The following is a 16,502-nucleotide window of genomic DNA, read 5'->3' as shown; positions in this document are numbered from 1 at the left end:
ATAATACAGGAACTGGCAGACACAATCTGTTCCATTGTTGTCTCAGGAGAGGCGAGAATTCTAACCTTGAGATTGTGATCTGCATGGAAGAGTTTTATCACTCCCAGGTGCTGAATATCTGCTGTACATTCTATACTTATACAATATATTATTCTTACCACAATCAGTGGTCAGTGCAATCAAATAACATCCTTCCTTGGCAAGGCTCTAAGAAGCAGTTTGGAGGGTATATTCAAAACTAAGTCAAAGGAAACAAAACCAATTTGTAAATCTATCAAATGGGAATTCAAGTTACTGTAGACCAGGCCTGCTTAACTTAGGCCCCCCAGCAGTTTTTTAACTACAACTCCCATAATCCTCAGTCACTGTGACCAATAGCCAGGGATTATGGGAACTGTAGGCCAACATCTGCAGGAGGGCCAAAGTTGAGCAGCCCTGCTGTAGACTATAAATGAAAATGAATGTTGTCTTAGAAGATACTTACTTGAACACTTTAAAAATCTGTTTTCTTTCAGGGTAGACTTCTTTATACCTGGAGTTGCTGTAGTTGGTGGATTCTCAATATGTTCAAGTCCTGGTCTGTTGGAACAAGAAGGAGTATTGGAATTAGCAATAAAGCGTACAGCACACCTTCCTGCTCACTGGGTCCACACTCAGGTACATGATACTTCAATTGTGTCTGGACCAGCAATCATGCTAATTTAATTTTGGTTTTCTATATCACTGTTCTGGGAACTATCTTAGTCTGGTTCCTATACAAAGGAACATAGGAACATAGGAAGCTGCCATATACTGAGTCAGACCATTGGTCTATCTAGCTCAGTATTGTCTTCACAGACTGGCAGCGGCTTCTCCAAGGTTGCAGGCAGGAATCTCTCTCAGCCCTATCTTGGAGAAGCCAGGGAGGGAACTTGAAACCTTCTGCTCTTCCCAGAGTGGCTACATCCCCTGAGGGGAATCTCTTGCAGTGCTCACACATCAAGTCTTCCATTCAGATGCAATCAGGGCAGACCCTGCTTAGCTATGGGAAGAAGTCATGCTTGCTATCACAAGACCAGCTCTCCTTTACTTCTCCTGGAATAGTAGACTCTGCCTTTTTAATCTTTTGTTTTTTCTTAAAGACTAAGCTTGTCCTGCTCTGAGTGGGTCACACAGCCCATTTTGTGAAAGTGAGAAGAACTTTTGCAGGGAGGAGAAAGGAGAGAAAATTACTTCCCCTTCCCTGCACGTTGGGCTGTGCAGCAAGCCCTTCAGCGCAGCTAGTCTCCTGACTCCCTGTGAGAGCGGAGCTCTTGGAATGCTGAGGAGAATGTCGGCCAATGACAATAAAGAAAGAAGCATGGGACAGTGGCCAGGAGGAAGGACTGCGCTAGTCTTCTGACCAGACTGGCCATGAGGAAGCTTGTATCTCTCCACAAGGCAGGTCCATAAATTTTGACCATTGGTACCATCTTGGGGGGCGAATGCTCATAGTAACTTTTGGCAATGTCTACTCCCATAGAGAAGGAAAACAGGTGATAGCATTGTGGCATTTGCAGCTTTTTGTGTGTCATCATTCCTTCTTTATCCTTACCCACAAACCATTGGGGTAAAATTGCAGTCATTTTTGCATAGAGCAAAGGGTTAGGGTTGGCGTAATAATGAACAAATGGTTGTGCTCTCTCCATGGAGTAATCTTTGTAGTACATTCCTGCCAATTTCCATGTCCATTCTTCTGACAAGATTTATAAGATTGTATAGTAGTTTTGTGTGTTTAAAACTTCTAAAACCTTTTAAAACACCTTGCAAATGTGGCTGCTGCAGGCCCACTGGTCAGGACAATAAAAGCGTGATAACACACTGAAAACATTGCCATGCTATCGCCTGTTCTTCATCTCTAGGGGTGTCGCCCTTGTCAAAAATCACAATGAGCATTTGTCCCCTCAGATCATACCGATCCCCTCAGCTGGCCCATGTGCTATAACTGAAGAAAAGATTTTTTTTATAGAAGTACTAGATAGTGATGAACAAACAGTGACAGATCCCAGAATGTTTGCTTTACTCTTAACTTGAATATGGGTAGCAGGACTCACATAAAAAATGCTGCAGTGGTCTGGAAGCACACTTAGGGGGCTTTACATGGACCCCTCAGAAGAGCATTTTCACTTCGCCCACTTATGTGCAATTGAAGTCAAGAGAAATATGCTCCTCTCATGGACATTATATTTGTTGGCTAGCAGTTCAGTGTAAAATCAATGCGGCCTGACCACTTGAGCAGAAAGAATCCCCAAGTTGCTCCTAATCCATCCGCTACCATGTGACTATAAAAAGTGCCCCTACTGTTGTTAAATAGGTTAGTTTCATGCACCATTGGAATTTCAATAAAATAACTCACTTTGAAAGGCCTTCTGGAAAAGTATAGAACCACTGTTGCTGGACCACACATGCTAATATGAATGCTTGTGGAGATTTGCTATTGATTCCCTGTTGTTCATTAGGGACTTCTCAAAACCTAACCTCATAATTATCTGCCTCTGAGGCACCTCCTAGGAGCTTCCCTTCCCTTTCCTGCCTTAAATTTTTTAATTAAATCCATAGTGTCCCTGCACTGAAAGCAGTTAAAAGCATTAGCCTGTTCTAAGGAGAGCATGTTGTGACATCAGGATGAATTGTGCTCTGCAACTACTGATTATCACTATGGTTGTTTTTTATATCTGTGTTACATCAACTTGTAGTTTTTAGAGTCGTCATATATATCTGTAATACAAACATGTGCAAACTGCTAAAGATACTGCAAATCCATTCCTTTTAACAGTATAGAATAATTTTAGAAACAGTGGCTGACATTCAGAAGAGTAATCTGGGGATGTTGCAGAGCTCTGTCTCCAAACAAAGAGGCTGCTTTTATTCATTCAGTCTTCCCAAGCAGCATAGCATGTATGTGGGGTGGGGCAGGGAGGGATTTTTACTGCTCTCCCTTGCTTCTGTAAGTGCTCTTTGCTTTCTAAAAAATATGTCCATGACAGTCATGCAGCCCTCAGGGACATATTTTTGGAAGGCAAAGAGCACTGACAGAAGCAGGGGAGAGCAGAGAAAATCATGTACTCCGCTGCTCAGAATGTCCATACCATAAATTCATTCAGATAATTTGGATTTATTTAACACACCTTTGTACCATCCTATACACATGTCTTTGGGGCTGGGGGGCAGAGAGTAGGACAGCATGGAATACACTCTGTGCATGCTCAGAGGTACTCTTCCCACTCTCACTCATATATGCTCCAGAATAGGATACAGAGTCTTCAGCCTTCAGCTTATCTCTTCTGCTCACCTCACCCACATTACCATCCCAATCTGTTGCCAGGCTCACAATGGCATACAATCTGCCTGTGCTCAGATACCTTTTCCCTTCCTGCTGAAAACAGATCCAGAATTCCTGAAGACTTTCTTCCTTTCATTGTTACACTTAAAATCTTCAGAAGCTCTCTGAAGGCAGTTTATTTGCCTTTTACAGAAGATAAAACTGAATACCCTAACCTCCTTTATTTAATGTTTAGAGGCAGGAAGCATCCTCCAAGAAAACCATTAGTGCTTTGTTTTTGTGAAAGACAACATTACAATAGTTTTTACCCAGAACATACTGGAAACAGGGTCAGGATAGCCACTAGGATGGGAAGGCCATCTCTTAAACTGACAAAACAGAAAAAGCATTTTGTTGCATGAGAGCTTTCATAGTTAAAAAGCTGAATTGTACCTATCAAGACCTGCATAAATATATCAAGTAAATTTAACTTTCAAGAAATATTAACTACATGTCTAAGAAGTCACTTACTGCATCAGTTTTCATGTAATATTTGCTTCTAAGAGACAGGCAGAGAAGTGCACAAACTGTACAAAATAAAGGCTTTGTTTTACAAACATGTACTGTATACAAAACTTGCTCTCGGATAACTACTCTGTACCAACACAGTCTCAGCCAGGCCCTGAAAAGTCCATCTCTGTCAAGAGGACAGAAGAATCACCCCACAGCAACAAGGAGAGGGGGCTATGAAAGACGATTTGGGAAACAGCAATGCCGAACCCAGTCGTCACTGGTCTACTTTGGGATGGGGGTGGGGGAGAGAGATGGAAAGAGGCGCCCACCGCTCAGTTGATACAGAGAGAAAAGTGGGAGGGGCTAGCCAAGGAAATCCTCTGTTAGGGCTTCTCTCCCCCACACCCATCCCCTCCCCATTCTCTGATCTCCTAGGTGGAGATGGTGTTGAAGGTCCTCGCCATCCTGCAGCTCCATAAACTCAGCCAACCAACCAACCGGCCTGCCATGCCTCCCACCACCCCATCTTTCTACCACCATCTGTCTGCCCTGTCCCCTCATTCCCAAAGAGTCCCACTCCCACACCACTCCTGGCCACCAAGCAAGAGCATCTGCACGGAGTAGCATGGTTTCACTCTAAAAAAGCAACCCTACTACCACGAATATTTTATATACCTTTCCTCAACCAAAGTTCTCAAAGTGGTTTATATAGAAATTGTAACCCCCTGCCCCTGATGCTCTTCTGAAAAGCCACACCTGAGGCTTGGGGCCCTTCAGAACGGCATCAGAGCAAGATTGATGCTGAGTGGGGGAATCAGCAGAAATCGAGGACCTATGTTATGGATGAGCAGAAGTTCATTCTTTTTGTGCTAGGGCTCTATTAGATCCCACCTGATTATTCTGGTTTTTGATCCAGGCTTTCTTATTTGGGTGGATTGCTTAAATGTGCCAGAATTACCGTATTTTTCGGACCATAAGACGCACCTGACCATAAGACGCACCCAGTTTTTAGAACAAGAAAAAAAAATATTCTGAACCAAAAATAATCCCCCTGGATTAGGGGCCGAATCGGCCCAAGCTACTGCCGCCGTGGCCGCCCCCGCCGCCCGCCCGGATTAGGGGCCGAATCGGCCCAAGCTACTGCCGCCGCCGACCGCCCACCCGCCCTCCCTCCCAGCTGCCCGAGTCCTCACCACCTTCTTCGGCCCGCGTCAGTCGGGCCGACCAGGGACCCGCAACTGGAGAAGGAGAGAGGAGCGCGCAAACAGAGCTCCTCTCTCTGCAAAGCCTCGGCCCGAACTGGCGCTTTGGGCGCAAAGGACGCCTGGGAGTTCCGACGCTCTTCGGAACTCCCAGGCGTCCTTTGTGCCCAAAGCGCCAGTTCGGGCCGAGGCTTTGCAGAGAGAGGAGCTCTGTTTGCGAGCTCCACTCTCCTTCTCCAATTGCGGGTCCCTGGTCGGCCCGACTGACGCGGGCCGAAGAAGGTGGTGAGGACTCGGGCAGCTGGGAGGGCGGGCAGGGGGTCGGCCACGGCAGCCACAGCGGCAGTAGCTTGGTCCGATTCGGCCCCTAATCCGGGCGGGTGGGTGATTCGGCCCTTAATCCAGGCGGGCGGGCGTTCGGCACAGCATTCGGACCATAAGACGCACCCTCATTCCCCCCCTTTTTTGGGGGGGAGTGCATCTTATGGTCCGAAAAATACGGTAATTTCCTTTTGGCCTTCCTCCATTTAAATTATCATTTTAATAACATTAATTTTTTTAAACAACATATTTTCAATTTATAGTTGACATACATAATATACATATTAGGAACATAGGAAACTGCCATATACTGAGTCAGACCATTGGTCTATCTAGCTCAGTATTGTCTTCACAGACTGGCAGCGGCTTCTCCAAGGTTGCAGGCAGGAATCTCTCTCAGCCCTATCTTGGAGAAGTCAGGGAGGGAACTTGAAACCTTCTGCTCTTCCCAGAGCGGCTTCATCCCCTGAGGGGAATATCTTGCAGTGCTCACACATCAAGTCTCCCATTCATATGCAACCAGGGCAGACCCTGCTTAGCTATGGGGACAAGTCATACTTGCTGCCACAAGACCTCTCCAGAATATGGAGACTCCATATTCTGAGTCTCTTGAATGCAGTCTTAAAAACAAAACATGTAAGTTGTCCTATCTATCTATCTATCTATCTATCTATCTATCTATCTATCTATCTATCTATTGTAATAGGTCTTTTTAAAACTCTCTTCAATGGGATCATTCCACATAGTGCTCATTTAGAGTGGGCAGCCCCTTTCAATGGGCAACCCAAGCTAAATCAGTCCAGATTTTCCCCAGCATTTCCCTGGAAGGGAATGGGTGCACTTTCTGTCTCAGAAGCACTCCTGCATCTCTGTGATTGGTAATGCCATGAGTTACCATATAGCTGCATAGATCAGTCTGTCCATGAAAGACAAATACTGAAATGAATTCAGATGGCGTATTTTTGGAGAGTAGTGATAGCTTATCTTGAAAATCCATTACAGCTGCTGTATCATTCCTTCCCTCTATTTAACATTCCTTCTGGGAGGGCTGCTCTAAAGATATGGTTACTCAGTCCCAGGGATCTTAGAATCTCTGACCTGAACTTTCCCATGTTCTTCTGAACATCACATTTCCTTTATTTCAAGCCTGGATCATGAACCAGCGGAAGAATGTGGCTGCATCTTATCACATGGAGCAATCTGCCAAATAACATACTTAACTTTGAAGAATATGTGTATGAGCCCAGTTTAACTTTCTCTACCCCAGTCAGATATGTAGCAGCTACCAAGGACCATCTGATTTTTTTTTTTCAGTCCATGTTTGTCTTAGAACACAGGGCTCTTGCATACTTGTCCTATTTGATTGCTCATTAAGCTCTGAATCTTTTTCCCTCTCCCCCTCTATTTTAGTGTGCTCTTGACTCAGAGGTGGCTTTGCGAGTGGGAGGCAACTTTTTCTTTGATCCTCAACCATCAGACATACCTGTAAACCTGGTGCTCATTGCAGGTGGAGTAGGAATCAACCCTTTGTTTTCTATACTGCTTCACGTCGCTGACCTTCATAAAACTCAAGAAAATAAAGGGATTGGGTACACGGTGGGAACAGCAAATCTTTTCTACAGTGCAAAAAACAGCCATGAGCTTCTGTTTAGGGTAGGTTAAATGAAACGCGGATATATCAATCACTTGTTTTCTACCAGGGCTTGTTTATGATTATCTTTGTAAGTTCTGAGACGTGAGAGAATGATTGAGAAAACATTTGAACTGGAAGCAGGCACAATACACCACTGTACAAGACAAGAGGAGGGGGGGTAGAGTGAGAGCCAGTACTTATGGAGGTTGCTAGCCTCAGTGTTTATTGCTTGCTCCTCCCTTAACAGAAGTGGACATACTCACTGCTTTGGACCTCCCTGCCAGCAGGTATCTGAAGCAGAAGTTTGAGGGCCAGATCAGATCACAGCATGGTTGCAAAGGTGGGGAAATCTGAGGAATAAAATATATAATTAAGTATCTTCTAGTGCTGGATCTGGAGGAAATGTATGGCTCAGCGGTCATTATTCAGATGGTTCCCCAGTCAAAAGGACTCTAGTTTGCCAATTCTAATTAACTTTCCTGGGACTTGCTTTGATTGCATTGTGGGGTGTAGTTGCTCAGGGATGGTTTTGTGCCTAAGACCCCCCCATTTGCTTTGTCCAGAATTTGGCTTCATTAAGAATTCAAGACTTCCTCTGGGTTCTTCACCTCTCTGAGCTGCTCACGGCATTTTAGTGTGCATAATTTTCTGTTTGATCCTAATGGAGGTTGCTTCCAGGCTTGCACCAAATGCATGTCTGAGCATTGGCTCTGCTCAGGTTCACTCACGGTGGAAAAGCCAAGGTTTCCAAGATGGAGGAGATGCTGTCTGGTCACGCTAGCATCATGCAAGTGCCCCATTGCTGAGTTGGCATGCCCACAGGCTGCTGACATCAGCTTTTTATGTTCCTGTTGTGTCAGGAAATCTAAAGGTATATAGGTTTTCCAGCTTTAGACTTGACCTGGCAACTAGACTTCCTTTTTCCTTCCCATGGTTCTCCCCTTTGCAGTCACCTGAGCATGTGTTGAGTTACTGTCCCCTCAAGCTGATTTGCAAACATGAAAGCATGTTTGAATGTAGATAGAGAAGTCTTATAAACTGTTTGGTTTTTAACATTATCCTTTTTGTAAATAGAGGGACCTCGATTTAAAATATTCTGTTTAGTATTTGAATATTCTACAAATTTTTCTAGTGGAGTTAAGATGATGGGCAGATTGCATCTGCTTTGATTTATTTAGCTGTGGCATGACCAAATATCCTTCGCATTCCAGAAACAAATCCTTGGGCTGACAAATGCATTTCCTGGAAAGATTGCGTGCAGTTTCCATGTTACCCAGCAGAATTCGCAGAGCTGTGAGAAACTTCAGCCTTACATCAAGGGTGGGTACTGTTGTGATGAGTAGAAATGTCATCAAAAAGCAGTCATTGCATTGTGAGTTACAGATTCAGTATTAGGTTTAAGGCATATAACTGAATGTATCCAAGTTTTTCATATAAATAGCTTGAAATGTAAAGTATTAACAAGAAACGATGAGATCAGGGCAGGTTAAGGTTGATGAGATCATACGTGAGAAAAGGATCCCCTTTCAAGTATATTGGGCAGCTTCTCTGTTAGAATCAGTGAGCAGCATCCAGACAGAGTCACTCAGGAGGTACTCCGTAGGACTACTTAATTTCAGTAGGAATACTCAGGAATGATTTGGTATGGCTACTGTCCAATGTTTTCATCACAGCTAATTCCCAATTAGAATTCTGTTTCTCTTTTCCAGCCATTGTTTTTGTCTACAATCTTTTTTTATTCTCCTTGGCAGTCACTAGCTTTAAGGTAGATATGATCTTGTTTCACTTTCTGTTCTGCCATGGGCAGGTAGTTTTGATCTCTTTTTGGTATACTACAGAATTCTTTTAAAAACAAAACATGGCACTGTTAATATTAATTGGCCTTTGGCTAAAATAATAGATCTCATAAACCTGAACTCCTTTCAAGTTGCCTCTAATAGCTGAAAGGAATAGCTATTGAAACATTAGTTTATTTCCCCTTGTTTTTTCCTAACTCGCTTCATTATAAGTTTTACTTGTCTTACTCTCTCTCCTTTTTTTGATAGAAGGAAGAATATCTGCAAAAGATCTTGAAAAATGTATCTCCAAGGATACTTTATGGTACATCTGTGGTCCACCTCCAATGATAGAATCCGTCTCCAAGCTGCTAGGAAACCTTGGGGTGGCCCCAAAGAACATTTTCTTTGAAAAGTGGTGGTAGCACATGCAACAACAATTTAGCAGAAAATAGAAACCAAAGGTAAAGAATATATATGTACTGATGAAAGCCAAGAATATGCAGAAAATGAACATTTCCATGTATGCAAATGAGATCATCCTGTATGAAATTCTACGACATTCTAGATTTGGTCAGTCAATCTTGAAAAAATAAACACAGTAGAAAAACACAGTTTATAATCATGACATTATTGTATATATGACTGACTTGACTGCAACTTTTGAAAGTAAATAATATATTTCTTTAAGCACTTTGTTAATGTTTTATTATGTATGCTAACTATGCTTATAGTTAGAGCGGGGAGGAAACAGACTGAGATCCAAACTATTCTGCACAGGGGGAGAGAAATGGACACCCAAAGATGGAGTTCCACTTACTGTTTTTCACTACAGCAGCTCCCTCTGCTGATTTTTTAAATGGCTTATCTTCAGCAGTGTGAACTGCTGCAACTAAAACAGCATGCAAAGCTCTACAGCTGCATATTCTGTTTCCTCCCATTCATGCATGTCCCTTCTTTGGATTCCTGCCATCATCAATAATATTATTTGTCCAAACAATGACTTCTCAGAGCTATCTGTGGCTTTGCTGGCAAGAGTTCTGTCAGAAATCAGTAGGCAGTAGTGTTGGAACCACCGTTATTGAATGCTATTTTGTCAACGGTGTGCTGGGCATTGTGGTGAACTGGAGGTACAAACCTTTGATTCCGTTGCATCCTGATCTAGAATATTGTGGGTGCCATTCTTGTGCCAAGTCTTTAGAATATTGTCATAGTAAATGTGTATGGAAGAATACTTGCAAGACTAAATTGGAAGAAAATTGATTTCAACAAGACTTACTTCTAAGTAAGATGTTTAGGACTGAGTGTCTGCTTTTTACTCCCAACTAAGTAAATGTAGGTAAGCACACTTGGTTTTGCATAAACTGCTTTATTTGACTAACATGTCTTTACGGTACTATATAAATCAGGAAGGAGGCAGCTGATTTAAAGGGTTCTGTCTTACTACATATCCATGGTAATGAAAAACTAATTATGTAAAATGTCTCGAGGCTACCAAAAGGTGCTGCATAAACTAATACTGTGATTTGGTAGTAAAATGTTTAAACATAAGCCTAATTACTTTGATAATTTGAGCTCATGTGGTGTAGTGGTTGAGAGACTGCGCTACAAATCAGCGTTTCCCTGGCTCAAATCTCCCCTCTGCCAGGAATGCATTAGGTGCCTTAGGCCAGCCACTCCCTCTCAGCCTCAGCTCTCCAGCTGCAAAAGGAGGATAATCATACTTGCACATCCGGCAGGCTTGTTGCGAGGATTACATTAAGCTAATACATGCGAAGTCTTCCAGTCCCTCTAGCATTGTGCATCATGTCAGTCATGACTAAGTCTCAGTGGCTAACTCACTCTGGATGCTGATCCTTATGAGTCCTGGCCAGTCATCCCTCTAAGTCCCACCCCCACCCCATCTGTGTGCAAAATGAGTTTTGTTCTGGGCACCAGTATCAAGGCAGTGTGTGCGCATGTGCATTCAGAAAGGGGCCTTCCTGAATAAACCCGAGCAGGATCTAAAATTAACTGAGCGGACACTTAAAAACTTGTGTGCGCGCACACATGCGCATGCCTTGGTGGGAACACTGGTCCTGGCTGTTAAACTAACATCCAGTTTCCGTGCACGAATACGGTGAATATTTCTATACCGCTTCTCAACACAAGTTCCCAAAGCACTTTACACAGATATAAATAAATAAATAAAATTAAATATAATGGTTCCCTGTCACCAAAGGGCTCACAATCTTTTAAAAAAGAAACATGAGGTAGACACCAGCAACAATCACTAGAGGGATGCTGTGCTGGGGATGGGTAGGGCCAGTTGCTCTCCCCCTGCTAAATAAAGAGGATCACCACTTTAAAAAGGTGCCTCTTTGCTCATTTAACAGTGCCAGTATCTTGTATATAATAATTCAGTCTGCTGTTACTTGACATTCAGCCTGATGTCTCTCATCATTTGTCATGAAATGTTTTGTTAATCACTTCCTTGGCTCTTCTAGTCATTTGGAACAGATAAACACATTTTATAGTTGGGCTAAGGAGATGCTAACAAATGCTCAGTAGTTGGCAAAGAAGTTAATACAATTGTTTAATTGAGAAGTGCAATATAGACCTACTTGGAGATGCTGGCTGGCATTCAGACTAATGCCGCACTAGTGCAAGGATGTTGCACTAGCTTGTTCTGCTAAGTCAGGCGTTTGTGCTCCAGACTAGTGCAGTATCCGTGCAATAGGGTGTGCTTCCACAATCAATTTCTGGCATGTCTTCTATGAAACCTCTTCCTCATCCATATGTATGGCAGGGAATTATGCAAAGCCATCTTGTATATAATAGGGAATTATATTGTATATGGCAGGGAATTATTTAAAGTCATCCACTATCCAAGTGCATTGCTTGCACAAGCAGACCAAGACCACAAGAGATTGCACATCTTGGAGCATCTGCTCAGCTGCATGACCACCTTGCCCATGTGCATCTTGGTTCGTTGTACAGCATTAATTAAGTCAGCCAGTGACTTCAGGTAGGAAGCATACACTATAGAGATGCCTGCTAGAGAAGTTTATAGTGCCAATTTCACACTGGAACAATTGCATGTGTCCTACCTTTTAACCAAAACAGTTTGTCCCAAACAAACCGAGTCTAGACATTTAGATGGGGTGTTGTCCTTACTGTGAAAGACTGCTTAAATATTACAGAAGGGTCCCATTTTGTTAAGTCATCTTGATAACTTACAGATAACTCATAAAACAGATTATTATATTGCACGAGATTCTTTTGGATAGTGTGGATAGTACTGGAACTCATCACTCAGAATGGGAAAGCTAATGGAAATAGAAAAACAAAGCTAATGATACAAGTATGCCAGTCAGGGGCGTATCTAGGGTGGGGCAGGCAGGGCACGTGCCCCGGGCACCACTTGAAGGGGGGCACCATTTTTTAAAATGATTAAAAAAAAAAAAAGGCCACTGAAAACAAAATGGCCACCACACATGCTCAAATGGTCCCTGCGAGGCCCTAGGCCATGTGCAGAGGCCATTTGACCATGTGCAGCAACCATTTTGTTTTGGTCGACCTTTTTTTAAAAAAATATTATTTAAAAAAATGGCCACCACATATGCTCAAATGGTCCCTGCGAGGCCCTTGGCCTTGCCAGGACTTGCAGAGGCCATTTGAGCATGCGTGGCAGTCTCCAAAATGGCCACAACGCTGATCTTTGCAGGCCCAAAGAAGCCTGTAAATCAGCTCAAGATGGGCTGCGACAGTGAATTAAGAGGCCAGCGGGGGAGGGGGAACCTTTGCAGACACCCCCCCGCCCTCAGCCTTTAGGAAGCCCCCCAAAGGGGCTACAGGTTAAAAAAAATAATATAAGTTACTGTACACATATTCGGTTTGGCACAATGTACAGAGAATCAGGGCTTGTGAATACCGAGTTGAAGCTTAGGAGCTAGGATTGTATTCATTTGCTCTTAATTTGCTTCTTGTGATAAGTGAGTTAAATGTGATGTCTTAATAATATGGCTATTAATGGTGAGTTCGTCTTTGAATCAGTGTGAAATCCTTAGTATTAAGGCCCACTGGGAGTTTCTTGCTCTCTTTCTCTCATTTTAACTGCCTTTCTGAAATACTAGAATATATTCCAACACAGTGACACAGTTTACTCTGCATATCCCTTTAATTATTTTCAGAGTATCTGGGAAAAGCCAAATTCTCCATTTATTTTTAAAACGTATGTAATAGTGATGCTACAATGCATAGCAGAGAATTAGACAGGCACTTCTGCTTAGTTTTCTAAGTACACCTCCACATAGTATTTGGGTATTTCATGAGCCTCAACATTCTGAAAATTTTCCAGCATTTTTTGGTCTGGCTATGACTGCTGCTAAATAGTTTTTGAAATATTAAAAGATTAACGAGCTTGACTTGTATTTTTGAGCTGATATTATGGTAAAGTTAATGAAAGATGGGTGTCGGATGTTTGGACAGGGGGTGCAATTTTAGTGCTTGCCCTAGGCGCTATTTTCCCCAGATACTGATGCCAGTATCCTTCACGTTGATTTGGAGTCTAGTAACAAGTCCTTAGATATTTTCTCAGAAATCTGACAAACAAGATATTTTCTTGAGCAGGGGAAACTGCTTTGTGATCTGCTCATAACATATAATATTAAAGGAAAGATTGTTCCATTGAGTTGACGTTGACCTCTGGCGACCACAGAGCCATGTGGTTTTCTTGGAAAAATACAGGAGTGGTTTACCATTGCCTTCCTCCCACGCAATTTGAGATGGTGCCTTTGCCGTTGTCACTGAAGTGAGCATCTACCTCCAGCACCTTCCTGTATCACTGCTGCCCGATATAGGTGACTACAATTATATTTGCTAGGCACAGACTGGGAAGCACACCGGCGGGGATTGAAACTAACAGCCTCTTGCTCCCTAGGCAAGCTGCTTCCCCATTGCGCTACCACAGCTGATCATATACATTACTAGCTGTCCCATAACAATTCTAGCTTGTTAGCCTTCAGATCTGTTTGATGTGTTAAATAAATAAACTACTTTACTTTACTTTATTAGTTGCCCTGTAATGGGGCGGCTAATAAATAAAGTAGTTGTTATTTACACATCAAACAGATCTGAAGGCTAAAAAGCTAGAATTTATTTAGCGCAATTCAGTAACAAATGCTTTCTCAAACATTGACTGCCATTCCATGCAGCAGCATGCCAGTGTCAGGGACTCACTGGGGTTGTTGCACAACGGGAAAAGCAGCCACAATGGTGTTGCACAACAGGGTAGTTGCACAATGACTTAAAACTGCATCTGTGCAATTGTGCAGCACTACTTCAATCATTTCCAGTGAGAGGAGATTTGCGCAGTTGTGTGGATGCTGTTAAATTGTCATGAAACACCTGGGTTTTTTACATTGTACAGCATCACTTGCAGGTCCCTAACACCAGTGTATTGGTACATGGAATGCTGGCCATAGATTTTTCTTTTTTTAAACCAACAACATTAAATGTGTTCATATCACCCAGATAAAACACTGGGTTGCAACCTTTGCTAGTGACATCATTAATTATTATTATTATTATTATTTCTATTTCTATTTCTATACTGCCCTTCCAAAAATAGTTCAGGGCGGTTTACACAGAGAAATAATAAATAAATAAGATGGATCCCTGTCCCCAAAGGGCTCACAATCTAAATAGAACCATAAGACAGACACCAGCAACAGTCACTGGAGGTCCTGTGCTGGGGGTGGAGAGGGCCAGTTACTCTCCCCCTGCTCAATAAAGAGAATCACCACGGTGAAAGGTGCCTCTTTGCCCAGTTAGCATGCGCCTTTCCTTTGGAGCAGACTATGACATTGTAATCTATACTACATATGCGACCAGTTTCTAAAAGAAATCTTCACCCCTTTGTTTTTACTTACATAGTCTTAATATTTGTATACTCCTCTTCTGCCATTCCTGAGCCGATGGCAGACCTAAGTAGTAGCATTATTTGTCTTCCACTGCTAGGCTAGGCAAGGAGAATTTATTCTGATAGCATTAGCTCCCCTTGATTTAAAATGAGTCAGTGTGTCATGTCAGTATCCCTATTTGAGGAGGAAAAAATTGGTTGGTTCAGTGCAGCGCACGCAGGGAGTGGAGCTCTTGTCAACTTGCATAAATATTGAAGATGCCTTTTTCTTTGAAATGCCAATTCCGATCTTTTTAAATTCTCTGAGCTGGAGGGAATTAGTCTTCCTGAAAAGGGAGATTATCTATGACAGTAGCAGTGTCAGGCCTAAAGAGGAACTATAAACCAATGTTTTGTGGAAGCTTTTTAACAAAACTCTTTTCCTTTTGCCTATGATTTTAAATAGTTGAAAAGAGAATGGAAAATGATGGATGGCCCTTTTAGGACACAATAACATAATGATGCATCAATATGCTTGTGTAGCCCAGTTTCCTTCAAAACTGTCAACAAATGCATATCTAGACAATTTTGAGCTTGTGATGCTGAGATGCAGCTTGTCCCTCCCCCTTCCCTACTCCTGTCATTGTCATCTTCTGAATGATTACTGCAGGGATGAGGGCCTGTCTCTTTAATTGTAGGATGTTGCTTGCACTTCGGGTACCATAAAATGGTTCAGCAAGATGGTCATCACCTTGAACAGGCTCAGGATCAAAACCTATTAATTATAGCAGGGCTGTCTTGCTTGGTGAATTTCAAGCCCGCTTTAGCAAGTAGAACTTTCCATTGTTAACAACACAATAACTTCAAACAAGGTGTTAAAATCCTTGTCTCACCTGGAGTGTTTCCTTTTGTTGAAGAAGGGGGGGAAACACACCTCCCCATGCAATTGCAGCACTAAATTATATTCTCCAGACTCTTCACTAACTAGTTATTTTGCATTGATGCTTTACTTATGAATCTTTGGGGATTTCTTATGCATCTTAATAGCCTAATAGTGAAACAGCAGCATTTTTAAAAATAACTACAGAATAACTTATAATTCATTTGATGTGAAGCCTTCTTAATTGAAGAGGATACAAGATTATTCAGGCAGACTAGTATCACGACTGCTCATTTATCCTACAGGAAAAACGTATGCAAGTCAAAACATACCAGTTTAGAGAAAATGACAATCATCCTGATTTTGCTTGAACTCTGCTGTGTTATCCAGGAATTTCATTAACATAAAAGGAAAAGGCAATGATAGTTCAAACACAACTGTAATATTTTCATCTTGATTGTAAACAGTGGCTGCGGATTGAAGGTATACTATTTGTGTGGGGATGTATTCTTTTCCTGGCACCCTTAATGAACCCCAAACTGCACTGTAAGCCCCTTCAAATCTCAAAAGCAATTTGGGTGTTTAGAATAAGAGCTATTTAAAGAGAAGCTGCTGCTGTTGGTGGTGCATGCATTCTTGTCTCTGACCCTCCCCATAATTTTCCCTTTAAATATTTCTTGTGAACCTTTTAAATATTTCTTGTGCTCACATCCTTTTCAGCTTGGAGTTTGAGGGTAAGGAGACTATTCTGTGGCATTTCTGTCAAGAGGGTAAGAAGGCATAGCTATGGGTGGTGTGTGTCTGCTTGTCCTGTTGGACTTGAAATGACCAGTTCTCAATATTTTACACAGATATTCCTGCCTTTATCTTGGCATACAAAATTCACATGCACTTTGTAGGATAAATCAAAAGCAGAATATTTGTCTTTTGCTTACTAATGGGAGAAGAGATCAGGAACCCATTGCTCTATGGTAGAGTACATGAATTGCTTCTAGAATATCCAGGATTTAAACTCCA

The 16,502-nt window shown here is 42.3% G+C and overlaps 1 protein-coding gene across 5 annotated transcripts in view; it reads left to right on the top strand.

The window, feature by feature from the left end:
• Positions 1-9,414, top strand: part of OXNAD1 (oxidoreductase NAD binding domain containing 1) — a 33,986-nt gene extending 24,572 nt beyond the window's left edge. For 4 of the 5 annotated variants that reach the window (XM_053262170.1, XM_053262172.1, XM_053262171.1 and 1 more), the window contains 4 exons: positions 516-657; positions 6,727-6,969; positions 8,161-8,269; positions 8,995-9,414. In XM_053262170.1, coding sequence (XP_053118145.1) covers positions 516-657; positions 6,727-6,969; positions 8,161-8,269; positions 8,995-9,149 — 649 coding nt within the window. In that variant the 3' untranslated portion in view covers positions 9,150-9,414. The remainder of the gene's footprint in view (positions 1-515; positions 658-6,726; positions 6,970-8,160; positions 8,270-8,994) is intronic. The other variant, XM_053262173.1, reaches the window with a different exon arrangement.
• Positions 9,415-16,502: the final 7,088 nt, after the last annotated feature.

Source organism: Hemicordylus capensis, chromosome 6, assembly GCF_027244095.1.
Source record: "Hemicordylus capensis ecotype Gifberg chromosome 6, rHemCap1.1.pri, whole genome shotgun sequence".
Taxonomy (NCBI): domain Eukaryota; kingdom Metazoa; phylum Chordata; class Lepidosauria; order Squamata; family Cordylidae; genus Hemicordylus; species Hemicordylus capensis.
This window is presented reverse-complemented; position numbering and strand designations above follow the sequence as displayed.